The sequence below is a fragment of the Lolium rigidum genome, chromosome 4, assembly GCF_022539505.1.
Source record: "Lolium rigidum isolate FL_2022 chromosome 4, APGP_CSIRO_Lrig_0.1, whole genome shotgun sequence".
NCBI classification, from domain to species: Eukaryota; Viridiplantae; Streptophyta; class Magnoliopsida; order Poales; family Poaceae; genus Lolium; species Lolium rigidum.
The window spans coordinates 5,477,218-5,492,850 of record NC_061511.1 but is presented as its reverse complement, the minus strand read 5'-3'; the positions used below and the strand labels follow the sequence as shown (position 1 = coordinate 5,492,850).

At 55.6% G+C, this 15,633-nt stretch overlaps 2 protein-coding genes across 2 annotated transcripts; one reads left to right on the top strand and one right to left on the bottom strand.

The window, feature by feature from the left end:
• The first annotated feature begins 215 nt into the window (after nucleotides 1-215).
• On the top strand, nucleotides 216-13,002 carry LOC124707902 (phospholipase D gamma 1-like). Its single transcript, XM_047239593.1, has 11 exons — nucleotides 216-579; nucleotides 895-2,154; nucleotides 2,479-2,595; nucleotides 2,915-3,109; nucleotides 3,353-3,601; nucleotides 3,765-3,833; nucleotides 3,915-4,062; nucleotides 4,205-4,353; nucleotides 4,459-4,620; nucleotides 11,698-11,895; nucleotides 12,298-13,002. Exons 1-11 carry the CDS (start codon nucleotides 295-297, stop codon nucleotides 12,589-12,591), a joined length of 3,126 nt encoding a protein of 1,041 aa, XP_047095549.1. The 5' UTR covers nucleotides 216-294; the 3' UTR covers nucleotides 12,592-13,002.
• A 358-nt stretch (nucleotides 13,003-13,360) lies between these two features.
• On the bottom strand, nucleotides 13,361-15,340 carry LOC124705604 (protein HOTHEAD-like). The gene is made up of 3 exons (XM_047237314.1): nucleotides 15,238-15,340; nucleotides 13,503-15,117; nucleotides 13,361-13,403 (listed from the first exon to the last, which is right to left on the bottom strand). Exons 1-3 carry the CDS (start codon nucleotides 15,323-15,325, stop codon nucleotides 13,361-13,363), a joined length of 1,746 nt encoding a protein of 581 aa, XP_047093270.1. The 5' UTR covers nucleotides 15,326-15,340.
• Between the last annotated feature and the right edge of the window lie 293 nt (nucleotides 15,341-15,633).

Here is a 15,633-nt window from a genome sequence, read left to right as displayed (position 1 = left end):
CGTTGGAATCGAGGCGTCAAGGTTCAGGTCATCAGGTGCAGATCTCATCGAACCGAACTGGTCAGCTTCAACATCCGTCTGGGCGTGGGGAATCCAATTTCCAGCCGTCGTTCAGGGCCCGGCCAACCCCAACCACCGTGCCCCATTACCCCGTCGTCGTCGCCGCCCACGACTCTTCCATTTCCACGCCACCGGCTGCCGCCCACCTCTTCGATCTTGACTCCACCCTCTTCACGGAGAGCTGGATCAAACAATTCAGGAACACGCCTCTTGACGGAGGCGGCGAGGTAGGCAATGGACGGAAGCCACCACGCCGGCCAAGGGCAACCGCAGCATCAGTACCAGCAGTACCCGCCGCCGCATCCGCACCCGGATCCCTACCCGTACCCTTACCAGTACCAGCAGTACCCGCCGCCGGCCGCCGCTCCTCCCCCCCACTACCTCGCGCCGTCGCCATCCTTCCCGGCCTACTCCCCCGCGCCGCCGCCGCAGCAGTTCGCGCACCACTCCGGCCCGCTCCAGCCCTACCCGCCGCCACCGGAATCGCACCAGCAGCAAGCCTACCCTCCGCATCCGCACCACGCCTACCCGCCACAGGACGGGTACCCGCCGCCGCCGTCTTCCTCGCAGCACGACGGGTACCCGCCGCCGTCTCCCTCGCACCAGCATGACGGGTACCCGCCGCCGCCTCCCTCGCACCAGCACGACGGGTACCCGCCGCCGCCTCCCTCGCAGCAGCACGGGTACCCGCTGCCGCCGTCTTCCTCGCACCAGCATGGCTACCCGCCGCCGTCTCCCTCGCACCAGCACGACGGGTACCCGCCGCCGCCGCCCTCGCAGCAGCACGGGTACCCGCCGCCGTCTCCCTCGCAGCACGACGGGTACCCGCCGCCGCCGTCTACCACGGCGTACGGCTACGACCCCTACCCGGCGCACCCCGCCTACCCGAGCCCGGGGCTCTCGCCTAGCTCCAGCTTCAACCAGCCGCCCCACGCCTCCTACACGACCCCAGGCCTCTCCCCAAGCACCAGCTTCCACCAGCCACCCCCCCACCCCTCGGCCCCCGAGTCCCCCGCCGCGTCCGCGCCGCACTACCCTCTCGCCGACGTGCTGGCCAGCATGCGCCTCTCCAACCGCTACGACTACTCACCAGTCACCACACCGCCCCCCGCGGTGCTGCCGCCCTCCGCCTCCTTCTCAAGCACCAGCGGCAGCACGCACCCCGGGATGCAGATGGTGCCGTACGGGGCAGCCGCGTCGCAGCACGGCAGCGTGCGGCCGTCGCTCAAGGTGGTGCTGCTGCACGGCAGCCTCGACATCTGGGTGCACGAGGCCAAGAACCTGCCCAACAAGGACATGTTCTCCAAGAGGGTCAGCGACCTCCTCGGCGCGCGCATCACCAGCTCCATCAGCGGCAAGGCCTCCAGCGGCTCCCTCACCAGCGACCCCTACGTCACCGTCCAGGTCTCCTCCTACGCCACCGTCGCACGCACCTACGTCGTCTCCAACTGCGAGAACCCCGTCTGGAAGCAGAACTTCCTCGTGCCCGTCGCCCACGAGACGGCCGAGGTCGAGTTCGTCGTCAAGGACAGCGACATCTTCGGCGCGCAGCTCATGGGGTCCGTCTCCATCCCGGCCGAGAGTCTCCTTAACGGGGAGGTGATCGAGGGCGTCTTCCCTGTGCTCGAGCCCAATGGCAAGCCGTGCGCTCGAGGCGCTGTATTGAAGCTCTCTATCCAGTACATTCCGGTGGCTCGCCTCACAATGTACCACCGTGGTGTCGTTGCTGGGCCCGACTGCCAGTGCCTTGGAGTGCCCAACACCTACTTTCCGCTGCAGCGTGGCATGAAGGTCACTCTGTATCAGGATGCGCATGTGCCTGAGGGTTCTCTCCCAGATATCTGGCTCGATCATGGATTGCGCTACCAGCATGGCCAATGCTGGCGTGACATGTACACTGCCATAAGCCAGGCACGGCGCTTGATTTACATTGTGGGATGGTCAGTCTTCCACACCATCCACCTCATAAGAGATGGACCTGACAAAGTGCCATCGCTTGGGGAGCTGTTGAAGATGAAGTCACAGGAAGGTGTTAGGGTATTGCTTCTTGTATGGGATGATCCAACGTCAACCAGTATTCTAGGCTATAAGACGGTATGTATTGTTCATACACTTGAAAACTGTTCTCTCGAGGTGTTTACATTACATGAATAACATAATTTTCTTAAACTTGATATAACATATAAAGCAACCAATGTTCTAATAGTTGATATGTTTTGCATTTTCGAATGTTAAGTTGCTGAGATAATTAAGCATGGCACAACAGATATTTGCTTCTTGCTACAAACATAATTTGCTATCATAACCATAAACCGACATCGAGAGGATATTCTTGAAATTACTGTCTATAATTTTGTTAGATACATGTACTGTTCTGGTCCTGTATTTCCTGGTATTGAAGAATTGATGCACATGTAGGATGGATTAATGGGCACACAAGACGAGGTAACACGCCGGTTTTTCAAGCACTCTTCAGTTCAAGTATTGCTTTGCCCGAGATCGGCTGGGAAACGCCACAGCTGGGTGAAACAGCAGGTTATCCCTTTTGTCATGGCCTACAGCTTATCTATCATAATAGATAATTCGCTTTGGTCACTGGAACTATTATGTTCTCTGCATATGCTGAATGTGATGGTTTTAATTTCTCCACCATGTACCAACCATGCTTTAAGCATCCTTGAAGTAATATCACGATGTTGTGCTATATACTTTAGAATAGTCCCACTATTTGACCAGTAAAATAAAATATTTAGCATCACAAATTGCAATGATATGTTTTATCAAGTAAATCTTTTATTGTAGTGTACCAATTCATTAGTGCCGTTATTTAACATATGAGGATCTTGAAAACCAGGAAACAGGAAGCATTTATACTCATCATCAGAAAACAGTTATTGTGGATGCTGATGCCGGCAATTATAGGAGAAAAATAATTGCGTTTGTTGGAGGTCTTGATTTGTGTGGTGGCCGCTATGATACACCTAGGCATTCTCTGTTTCAGACTCTTGAAACATCGCACAAGGAGGATTATTACAATCCAAACTTTGCTGTAAGTGTCTGATTCCTTTATCATATATATACTTGTATCTTGAAGCCTTTTGGTTAGAAAGATATATACTCATGTGTTGGTTCAGTTTCTTGTTTACAGTTACTGTCTTAGTTTTGAGAAGAGTAGGGACATTTTGTGATATTCGGTTCTTAATCGTGAAAAAGAGATAGATATATCTCACGCTATTCCTGGTCAGTTTTTGTTGCTGCTCTGAAAGTATTCCTTCTTGTCATCTGCTTGCAGACAGTTGATGGCCGTGGCCCAAGGGAACCATGGCATGACTTGCACTCCAGGATTGATGGTCCAGCAGCTTATGATGTTCTGCAGAACTTTGAGGAGCGTTGGTTGAAGGCATCCAAACGCCATGGGATTAAAAAGTTGGGAAAATCAAATGATGATGCACTTCTCAGGATTGAGAGAATACCCGATATTATAAACATTAATGATGCAATATATTTTAGCGACAATGACCCAGAGACATGGCATGTTCAGGTAATTAACAGTTTTTTGGATAATGGAAGTGCTTTCCTTCATGTTTGACTCACATGTAACTCTTTTACTTTCAAATTTAGGTTTTCCGGTCAGTTTTTTGGATAATTGAAGTGTTTTCCTTCATGTTTGACTCACATGTAACTCTTTTACTTTCAAAATTTAGGTTTTTCGGTCTATTGATTCAAACTCTGCCAAAGGATTTCCAAAGGATCCACAAAAAGCAACCATGAAGGTAACTCATAATCAAAACACCATGCAACATCAATATTCTGCAGTTTGTGCTGATGACTAACACTTACATTTTGGCTAACAGAATCTTGTTTGCGGGAAGAATGTACTAATCGATATGAGCATACATACTGCTTATGTGAATGCGATCAGGGCAGCCCAACACTTTATCTATATTGAGAATCAGTACTTCATAGGTTCTTCATTTAATTGGGATTCGAACAAAGATATTGGTAAGCATGTATTCTGGAGTTCTCTGTTTCTAGTTTTCTATTGACTAACATAATGATCAGTCATCCAGCCTTCACAGAAAATTGGCGCACAGTCCAATTTTATTCATTCCTAACTAAGGATTGTAAAATTGTTGTCTTTCAGGGGCTAACAATTTGGTTCCAATTGAAATTGCTCTCAAAATTGCAAACAAGATTAAGGCAAATGAGAGATTTTCTGCATACATAGTAGTTCCTATGTGGCCCGAGGGTAATCCAACTGGAGCTCCTACACAGAGAATTCTTTATTGGCAGGTTTGATTGAGCACCTCTGTTTTGTGCCTATTTTGTTTTGATAGAGCAATGCCCAGTCTATTTGTAGTGTGTAATCAATGTTTTCTTTTTTTTCTGATATTGTAGAACAAAACAATGCAAATGATGTATGAGACAATATATAGGGCCTTGAAAGAAGTAGGCCTGGATGAGATATATGAGCCTCAAGATTATTTGAACTTCTTTTGCCTTGGAAATCGTGAAGTTGATGACAACCCTAGCACTCCAAGTACTGGAAATACTCCTCAGGTGTGAATTCTCTATTGTTTTCTTTTCAAGTTTCAACACACTATGATGTCTTTCCCTTGCAGCTTTGATTTGTTCAAGTAAGGTTGACTGCTTTAGTTTACAGTGATAATTGTAAAGAACGTAGTTGCAACATGTTGAGCTTACGTGACCTTAGCATGGGCTGAGCTTGAGAGCTCTCTGTTTTTCTTGTTAGAGTACTGACATAGTTCCGTTAGCCTCAGTGATGCATGGTGCACCACAATGTCAAAGCTTCAGTTCCTTTATGTCTCTAGCTCCTCAGATGAATGTTAAAGTGAATGCTCATATTACTAGTTCTTAAAGAAGCATCATAGGAGATCTTGTTCTTTTGGTCTTACATCAAGACCAGACTGCCAATGCGCACACCAAAGTTTTTTTTCCGAGAAAACGCAATGACATTGCGTTTCATTTCATTGCAAAGAAGAGTTGGTTACAGATGTTAGCCACCTCGGTGGCTTACAGATACGAGAAATCAGTGTACATCCCAGTCTGTGGGTAGGATATCGCGGAGGCCAGCCGCACCGGCTGTCGCCCAAAGCGTTGCTTCTACTCTAAACTGCTCACAGACGCGCTGGACCGTAGGCCTCTCTCCCTCAAAGACGCAAGCGTTTCGGTGCTTCCAAATGAGCCAAGGGATGAGCAGCGTGGCAGTGGCAAGACCCTTGCGCATTTGCTTCGGAGTTGCTTGCCTCGCCAAGATCCACCATTCGCTGAGCGAGGGCTCATTGTCAGGTGGCCTGCAGGTGAGCCTAAGCAATGCCAAGGTGTCATGCCAGACATGCCTTGAGAAGGGGCATGCTAGCAGTAAGTGTTGCAACGATTCCGGTTCCTGATCGCATAGGAGACATCTGGGATGGTGTTGTAGGCCGTGCCTCTGCAGCCGCTCCGCTGTCCAACATCGGTCCTTGTGAGCAAGCCAGTGGAAGAACTTTACCCGTGGCGGCGCCCAGGTTCTCCAAATCAGCCTCCATGCACCGCAGCTCTTGGATCCTTGGAACATGCTCAAGTAGCAGGTCTTGGCGGAGTATGTTCCGCTAGCACTCCAACGCCATACCATTTGATCTGGCTGGTCGGTGAGTGTGAATTGCTCCACCTTCCTCCAAAGCAGCAGGTACTGGCCGATCTCACGGATGCCGATGACACCATGGATGTCACGAGCCCAGCGGTGCGCGAGTAGTCCGTCGGCGATCGACGTGCCCTTCCGGCGTCTCTTGGGGATGCAGGCATACAGGTTCCGGTGCGATTTGACCGACGGAGCGGCCGTCGATCCAGCGGTCCTCCCAGAACCTGCCGGTCTGTCCGTCGCCGGCGATCATGTGGGTGGAGGCGAAGAACAAGCAGCGCTCCTGCTGGGTGAATTGCAAGTCCAGGCCGCTCCAGGCTCTGTTTTGGTCGGTTCTACTTAGCCACAGCCAACGTAGACGCAGTGCAAGCCCAGCCCTCTCCAGATCATGGACGCCGAGGCCTCCAAGTGAGATTGGCCGGCTTACGGTGCGCCAATTGACGTGGCAGTGTCCACCGCTAGCCTCAGCTCTTCCCTCCCAAAGAAATCCACGCTGTATCTTCTCCAGCATCTTGAGGATGCACTTTGGCGGCTGTAGAACCAGGATCTGGTGCAGGGGGATTGCAGCCAGAACGGCTTTGACGAGCGTGAGCCGCCCCGATCTGTCCATGAGCCTGGACTTCCAAGTTGGAAGCTTAGCCGCGGTCTTGGCCACCAGGGGCGGAACTGGGCCCCGGTAGGACGCCGCAAAGTCGGCGGGATGCCCAGGTAGGTCAAGGGCAAATCCGCTAACCGGCAGGCCGGAGTCGTGGTGATCACCGTGGCCGCATCCTCCTCGCAGTTCAGCAATGTCGCTGCGCTCTTGTCGTAGTTGACTTGTAGGCCGGAGGCTCTGCCAAACAGCCGCAAGATTGACTTGACGGCATTGGCGTCGGCGACGGTGGGGTGGCAGAACATGACCACGTCGTCGGCATAGAGGGATGCCACTGGGATGGTCTTGGTCGGGTGGAGAGCTTGTAGAATTCCGACAGCGGCCGCGTGCGTGACCAGCCTCCCAAGGGCGTCCACAGCCAACACGAAGAGCTGCGGCGACAAGGGGTCCCCTTGCCGCAGTCCTCGGCGGTGCCAGATCGGTGGCCCGGGGCAGCCATTTAGCAGGACACGCGTGCTTGCGGAGGAGAGCAGGATCGCAATCCAGTCCATGAATTTGTCGCCGAAACCATACCGCCGGAGCACCTCGAAGAGGAACGCCCAGGATAGCGTGTCAAAGGCTTTGGCGAGATCGAGCTTCAAAGATGACTCTCGGCTCACGTAGCTGATGTAACAGGCGCATGGACTGTCGGACAAGCACGAAATTGTCATGTAGGCTGCGGCCACCGATGAAAGCGTTCTGGTTCTTGCTCACAAGGCTGTTGAGCTTCGGGGCCAGCCTTAGCGATAGCACCTTCGCGACCACTTTGCCAATCAAGTGCACGAGACTGATGGGACGGTAGTCGCCAAGCGTCCGGGCATCCGGGCGTTTAGGTAGCAGGGTGAGCAGCGCTTGGTTGATCCTATGGAATCCCCGTCCGCGTAGATCATCGAACCGGTGGAAGACGGCGAGCACGTCTTGTTTGACCACGGCCAGCATGCGCGCAGAAATTCGGCGGTGAATCCGTCGGGCCCGGGTGCTTTGCGTGCCGGTAAGCGCTTGATCGCAGCCCAGATCTCGTCCTCGGAGAATGGCTCATCGAGCTCGGCTAGATCGGCCAGACGGCGTGATCGGCCGGTCGAGGTTTAGGGTGCAATCTCGAACAAACTCCGTGCCAAGCAGGTCGTCGAAGTGCGAGAAGGCCGCCTCAGCCATCTCGGCAGGTTGGTCGAGCACGCGGTTGCCAACCGTGATACGGCGTATCCTATTCTTCGCCGGCGGTATGAGCACCGCTGGTGGAAGAACGCGAGATTGGCGTCTCCATCCTTTAGGTTAGCGATACGGGCCCGCTGGCGTGCGATCGTGCGATCGAGCGACGCAAGGCCAAGGTGGGAAAGCTTGAGAGCTTTGTGCAGCCACGATTCGTGTGGCGTCAGCGTACGGCCCTCCCTGGCCTTGTCAAACCGGAGTATGAGCTCACGGCAGATTGCCAGCTTGTGGCGCACGTTCCCGATCGACTTGGCAGCCCAGCTAGTCAATTTCCTCGCAGTGGCCTGTAGTCTCAGCATCATACGCTCAAAGGGGTCGACGCTCTGGACCGAGCTCCAAGCCTCTGCCACTGTTTCCTGGAAGCCATCGAGGCGCAGCCAGAACTCCTCAAAGTGGAACCGGCGGTGCGTCGGTGGCGAAGGAGAGCAATCCAGCAGAAGAGGGCTGTGATCAGAGACGACGGACGCCAGGCAGCTTAGGCTGCACTCACCAACAAGTTCCTCCCAATCAGCAGTGCATAGGACGCGGTCAAGCAGCACCAGGGTGGGTGGATCTTGCCCATTAGTCCACGTATAGCGGCGGCCATTGAGGTACACCTCTTTTAGCGCTAGGTCGTTGATGCAACGCCGGAATCTCCCCATCATGCGCCTGTCCAAACGATCATTGTTCTTGTCCTCGTCCCGATATATCAGGTTAAAATCGCCACACAACATCCATGGGCCGGGGCATAGGGGGCGGAGGTCACGCAGTTCCTGGAGAAACTCGATCTTGTCGGCGTTCTCTTGCGGTCCGTAGACTATGGTGATCCACCAGGGCATGGTGCCGGAGGTGGTGACCTTGGCAGAGAGGGTGTTGGCGGTGAAGATAGGATCGGTGATGGACACCGTCTTACTCTGCCACGCAAGAAGGATGCCGCCACGGGTTCCATCAGCAGGGAGATACGTAAAGTCGTCAAAGTCAGCGCCAAGTGTTTCCAGGATCAGGCCCGAGTAGAACAGATCAATCTTAGTCTCTTGAAAGCATACAATGGAGGCGTTAGTGGTCGCGAGTAGAGCGCGGATGGCGATACGGCGCGGCTTGGAGTTCAGCCCACGCACGTTCCAGATGACAATCTTAAGGTTTTCTAACATGGGGAACGGGATCGACGACGAGTGCAGCAAGCAGCTACATCTGCAGCGGGCAGCCGGGCAGCACCGTGCAAGGTGGCACTGCGGGATCAACGGGAACCTCCCTGTCGACAATGGCGGCGATGGCGCGCAAGATGTCTAGCGGTATTGGCATCGCAAAGACTTTGTCGTAGGCTCTCATAGTTTCCTCCGTGATCTTCTCGTTGAGGTCGAGCAGTCCCGATGGTGCGCAGGACCTGGACGTGGGCACGTCTCTCTGCTGTAGGTGGCGCGGTAGTGCCCGAGGTTGTCATCGTGCGCCTGGAAGCTGATCGGCCTCGTCTTGGGGAGAAGACAAGGGGGCGGCGGGGTCGCTTTCCAGGGGTCGGAAGGGCAGCACTAAGCTTGCCGGTGGCAGCGGTGAGAAACTCGCCCAGAGTCCAGGAGCTCGGAGGTGCTTGCTGCGGACGCGCGCGCTGGCGGCGGCGCATCACCACAGGCGGGGACTTGAACTTGCCCGGCGTGGTGGTGGTTTCTGCTGCATCTGGGCCATTAGCCAGGGAATGGGCTGGGCTGCCATGGGCCTGGGTCTCCTCCACGAGCGAAGCAAGGGGTGGCGACGTTGCGGCGGGCGATGCAGTTTCGGATGGTGGCTGCATGGCCGTTTCTTCCCGCCCTCCGTCCGTGGACTGGGGCGTTTGGTCCACAGAAGCGTCCAAACCACCAGCAGGCGAGGCACAGGAGTTGCCCGACAAGGGATCAGCCTCGGGTGCTGCAACCGCTCCAATTTGGGAGTCTGGTACCTCGCTCACATCAAAAGATGGGGCGGTCTGCACTTCTTCCAGGTCCCGACAAGGTGTGGGCGCAGTGGGATTGGCGCCATCTGCGGTCGGTGGCAGCGTGGGAGTAGAGCTGGTCGGGGAGGCAGCCATAGAGGCTGTGCCATCTGTCCCATGTGCAGCTGCATCCGGGCCCAAGGGTGTACTGGTCGTAGCAGGGTCAGGGGCAGCAGCAGTGTTGGCAGGGGCTGCCACCTTCTTTCGCCAAAAACAGCGATTGCTTTTGCGCTGGCTAGCTGGCCGGCGTGGCCCACTTTGACCTGGCCATGGCTGCATCGTCCGTACACCGGAGGTGGCGCCGGCGCGGTGCGGCGGAGGGCCAGGCCACTGCACGTCGCAAGCCACGCCATCAGCGCGCCGTCCCCGTCGCTGAGTCGCCCATGGGAGAGAGTCGACGGCCATGCCGTCCGCCCTCCCCGGCGGCCGAGTGGCGTCGCCGTCCGTCCGCCGTCGCTTGCGGCCACGACCGCGGCGTCGAGCATGGGGGCGCCTGTTGTCGTCGTCACCGCGGCCGCTGCCGGCGTCGCCATTACCACCATCTGGGCCATCCGCAATGTGCGCGGCCGGCGTCGAGGGATCATCGGCCACGTTGATGGAGATGGGGTAGGTGAGGGTCCTGATTGTGGGCGCCTGGGACATGGAGCTTGCCGGAACGACCTCCACGATCTCTAGCACGGCGTGCCGGCGAATGGCGGCGGGGTTCCGGGTGCGCGCTGTCAAGCGGAACGTGGCCATGTCGGTGCGGGTGCGCGTGTCGGCGTGGAGGCTTTCCACCCAGCAGCTGCCACGCAGCAAGAACTCAGCCGTCGTCAAGTGCCAGGCTTGCGCAGGGATGCCGCGGAGCTGGAGCTCGACGCGTTGATCGAGCCTGTCGCAGCCGGCGTGGGCGAGCTTGCACCAGGGGCGTAGGTTGAGGGAGAACCTAGGGCTGCTGAGGTAGTGGTCGCCGGAGATGCGGTTCCGGTCATGCTGCGACCCGAAGATGATGAGGAAATCCTCGGGGTGATGGAGATGGACGGAGAAGTCGTTGGCTTGGAGGGCGAATGTCGCGCAGAGCAGGTCCGTCACCTCGCCGGCGGTGACCATGGGCCTTGTGCCAGTGATAGTAGCAACCATGGCGCGACGCAAGACCACCTCCGCCTCCTCCATCTCAGCGGTGCACGGCATGATGACGCGCACAGGCTCCGCTTGGGTTGGCGCGGGCGCCGGTGTGGCCACCGGGGCGCGAGCGTCGCGCAGCGGCGGTGGAGGGGGCACGGTCACCAGGGCGCGCGTGGTAGGCTGCGGTGGTGGTGGGGATGACGGTGGTGGCGGTGGCGCACGGGTAAGCAGGGCCGGGGCGCGCTGTGGGGGAGGGAGCCGGGCGCGGGCGCGGTCGTACTCGCGCTGCTCCGGCGTGCAGTTCCGCGAGCCGTGGCCGGAGAGGAGGCAGCGGCGGCAGCGGAGCTCGTTGATGCAGTCGCGCACCGCATGCCCTGGCTCCAGGCAACGGAAGCAGAGGCCCGCTTCGGCTTCAGGCGAAGGGCTGCGGCGCACCTGCCGCGCACCGGCGTCTCCTCGAGGGCGGCGGCGTTGGTGGTTCCTGCGCCGCGGCTGCTCCCAACCCTCTGCGTCCGCGCCGCGAGGTGCCGCATCGACGACGCGATGGACCTCCAAGCGGGGGCCGAGGCGGGTGGAGGCAGGCGCGCGCTGCGGCGCCGTCGGTTGTGGAGCCGGGGAGGGCGCCCGTGGCGGTGGTGGCGGCGGTGGCGGCGGCGTGCGGGCCACTTCGCTGTAGCTGCGCGAACCGCGGTTGGAGGAGCCGCCGTCGTCGGAGGACAGCCACCGGTCGCTCCGGCGGTGGCCGGCGTCGCTGCTGTCGTGGGAGGACATGGCGCCGGCGGAGGGGAGGGGAAGAGAGGGGGGGGACCTACCGTAAAAAAGATGGATGTCATCTAGTGCCACACACCAAAGTTTTTCTGCCAGAGGCTGCTTGAACATTTAGGTTTCTTGCACTTGAGCACGTTTGTTTGAAAGCAGGCCTGTGAATGAACGACTGGAGTTATTTGGCTCAGTTGTTTACTTGTTTTGATGCTCTACCAAAAAGTTGCATGTTTGTGTGGATAGTTTGAACTTTCCACAGTACCCGATTTTTGTAGTATATGTTTGGTGTACTTGGTTTTGTGCAATCTCTTATCTTTGACACGAAACTAATTTGTACTTGCTATTCAGGAACAAGCTAGGAAAAATAGGAGATTCATGGTTTATGTACATTCAAAAGGCATGATTGTAGATGATGAATACGTGATCATTGGATCAGCCAATATCAACCAGAGGTCCATGGAAGGGATCAGAGATACCGAGATTGCAATGGGGGCATATCAACCTCAATATACATGGGCAAATAAGATTTCTGCCCCCCGTGGACAGGTAACGCTGTTTAAGCTCAAGCTGTTACATCACATTTCTTGGGAGCTGTACAACACAGGTGTTCTCATGAGCTCCTGTTTAGACTGTGCTTGCAGAATTTGTACATGTGTTCTTGATAGGTGTTGCTTACAACTACTGCTTCGTGATCATTGTATTACCTTAGTTATTTTCTTATGATATGTTAGTATTATAATCCGATAGTGATGCAGAAATACTTTTGGTGAAAAATTTACTAGTGCACCTTCTGTAAAATATAATTTTTTATGTGCATAAAACAGCAAGTAAAAAAGATTAGGGAGTATATTAGGTGTATTTATCTCATCTTTTAGGGTCATAATTTACTTACGATGCAACTGATGTTTCTGGATAACTCTAAATTGACTATTGTGATTTCTCATGTAGATTTATGGCTACAGAATGTCCCTCTGGGCTGAGCACATTGGAGTTATCGAGGAAGACTTTAACTATCCAGAGAGCCTAGAATGCATGAGGAGGGTTCGTCGTCTTGGGGAACATAACTGGGAGCAGTTCACTTCCAATGACGTGAATGAGATGAGAGGCCACCTCATGAAGTACCCTGTAAGTGTTGACCGTAAAGGCAAGGTGAAACCCTTGTCAGGATGCCCGACATTCCCAGACATGGGCGGAAACATTTGTGGCTCGTTTACGGCCATCCAAGAAAACCTTACAATTTGAATTCTGGTTATGCGTATGCAATTGTTAGGAATTTTCTTTTTTGGAAACACTTTCTGGGTAGTGTTGACAGCAAAGATGGCCAGATAGCACATTCTGATTCCTGGTAGCGTAGATAGGGAGAGTACTCAAGCCAATGTAAAGGTAGCAGCCAAGTAGGGCCTGAAGAAAATATTTCTTTGCCGCATCATTGTGGCTTCGTTTATTCCTACCTTAACCAGCCATATTCCTTTTACATGTCTATTTGGTCTCTGTATAGATAAAGATATTTACATGCTGATACCTCTCAAGGGAACATTGAGTTTCTAGCGTGTAAGATGCAAGTTCAAGAAACTAAGTTTCCTGTGTACAACTGTAATATGTATGGTACAGAGTATTGTGGAGCAATGTTGGGCATTGGTTTGGTGATTTTCAGTTATTGTTGTCAGCAATGGAAATTGGTACTGTAGATGAAATATCGCCACAGATCTCCATTTTTAGTTTTTCTGAGGTAGTGTTGCTTGAAGAACCGTGCTGCACTGTATGCCTTTGTCATGCCTTTGCAATATAAGGTTGCCTTCTTATTTTGCAATGCAGAGGGATGCATTCAGGGGATATGTATGGGATTCAGACTCACCAAACAGGTACTGAAAAACAATTTCGTGGAGAAGTGTAAAGTTTAAGTGGGAAAAATAATTTAATCTGTTCTAAACCAGGATCATCAGGTACAGTTTATATGCGTTGAATTACATGCATATTTGGCGCATATGCTATCCTGAAGTATCTCTGTTAATCATTTCCTCCATCTCTCTGCCTGAATCTTGATGCCCATATACCTGTAAAGATTCAAAACAGTAGTGTTACAAGAGAGTTCATGTAACTATATCAGTATAATTACAGTTTGCATGAGCAAGGTGAGACGACATTGAGTTTACCTGCCGAGCATCATGACGGTGGCCTGCGGGTTTGTGCCGGGGGAGTACCTGAAGGTGGAGCTGTCGATGACCCTGAGCCCCTGCACCCCAAACACCCGGTAGTTGTCGTCGACGACGGCACCGACGTGGCATCCGCCGTGGTAGTGCCAGATGGTCATGACGGTCTCCCTGCAGTACTGCTCCGGCGAGCGCGAGTCGTTGACGTGCCGCGGCAGCAGGTTGACGGGGAAGTTGGCGGAGTCGGTGAAGATGGACTCGACGGAAGCGTTGGCGTAGGTGAAGTTGGAGAATGCGCGGGACTGGATCACCCGCTCGATCGTCTGGATTCCCTGCACGCACCGCTCCACGTCCTCCGCCTCCTGGAAGTAGTTGAACGTCACCGCCGGGTTCGCGCGCGGGTCGGTGCTGCGCAGCTCGATGTGGCCGGAGGACACCGGCCCGAGGATCTTCTCCAGGATGAATCCGCCCCGGAACGCCCGTCTGTCCAGCCGCCGCATGGCCTCCGCCGCGCGCTGCAGCGCCTCCGGCGTCCTCTGCCTGGGTGGCAGCGTGCCGAGCTGCCCGGTCTGAGGGGAGAAGAGGCCGAAGTTTGCCAGGCGGCGTGCGCCGTCGGAGACGGGGATGCCGAACTCGGAGCCGCTGACGCCCTCGATGAAGCTGCCGGACTTGGTGATCCCCACGACCTGCACGAGGGAGAGCCCCACCGGCACGGGCGACGGGATGAAGACGGAGTTCATGGGGTTGTCGGCGACGCCCTGCCCGACCATGGGCTGGTCCACCAGCACCTGGATGCCGTGCGCCTCCAGGTGCGCCTGCGGGCCCACGCCGCTGAGCATCAGCAGCTGCGGGCTCCCCAGCGTCCCCGCCGTCAGGATCACCTCGTTCTTGGCCCCGTCCCGGAGGTACACCCGGTGCTGCACCCCCAGCGGGTCCGCGAACACCACCCCGTACGCCACCGGGTACGCCATCCCCTCCTGGCTCCTGAACAGGATCCGCGACACCGTCGCGTAGAGCACCACGGTGAGCCCCCTGGGACGCGCGTGCCGGAGGAAGTCCGCGGCCGTGTGGCGCTGCCCGTTGTTGTCGAAGATGGTGCCGCCGATCTTGGTTCCCGTCACGTGGTCGAAGGTGAAGCCGTTGTCCGGGGTGACGCCGGCCTCCAGCAGCGCGTCGCGGAGCGCCGCCTGCCACGGCGGCACGTCGGGCCGGAACACCAGCGCGCGCTCCACCCACCGGTAGGACGAGTTCACCAGCCGCGCGTCCCACCCGGCCGTGCGCACGTAGTCGTTGCTGGCGCGCGTGTAGAACCCGGCGTTCAGGCAGCTCCCGCCGCCCAGCACGCGCGCCCGAGCGTTCACCACGCCGTCCTCGGAGATGAACCGCTGCGCCGGGGACGCCAGCGACGTGTCCGCCAGCGCGTCCGTGAAGTGCTCCTGGTTCGACATGTTGCGGTAGGGGAGCCCCCCGCGCTCCAGCAGGAGCACTCGCGAGTGCTCCGATAGCGTCGCCGCCAGCGGGCACCCGGACGTGCCGCCGCCGACCACGATGTAGTTGAAGTGCGACACCAGCGGCGCGTCCTGCGCGTGCTGAACGAACCGCAGGTCCTCCAGTTGCTCTGCACACCCACATCGATCACCATTGGTTACCACATTGATCATGAACAAGAGACGCATAATATGCACGTAGCTTCATTCGTGCAAAACCCCTGCCCACATATATAGCTGAACATACGCACCGTCCTCTGAGAGCGCGACGAGGCAGAGCGAGCCAAGCACGGCGGCGGCGAGCACCAGAGCCGCTGATCTCGCACTGCCAACTGCCATTTGCGCCGGCGAATTCAGCAAACCTTGCGGTTCAGGGATGCGAAAAGTTCGCTGCGTTATATACAAACCAGGAGTTAGCGCGCAGGTAGATCAAGAGTAGATGTGTTTAATATTGCGGAGGCGGTTGCAGTGCAAAGAACAGCTGCGAGGAGTCCATGAGCTTGTGTTTCATGAGTATATCAAATTCGTTGCGTTGGTTGTGAAATGCGGAAGTGATGAACATATCAAATGCGATGGAATTTGTTGTGAGCGGCAAGTAGGAGAGTTTACTGGCAAATCTTGGGACTGTCTTGCACGTGTACATTATT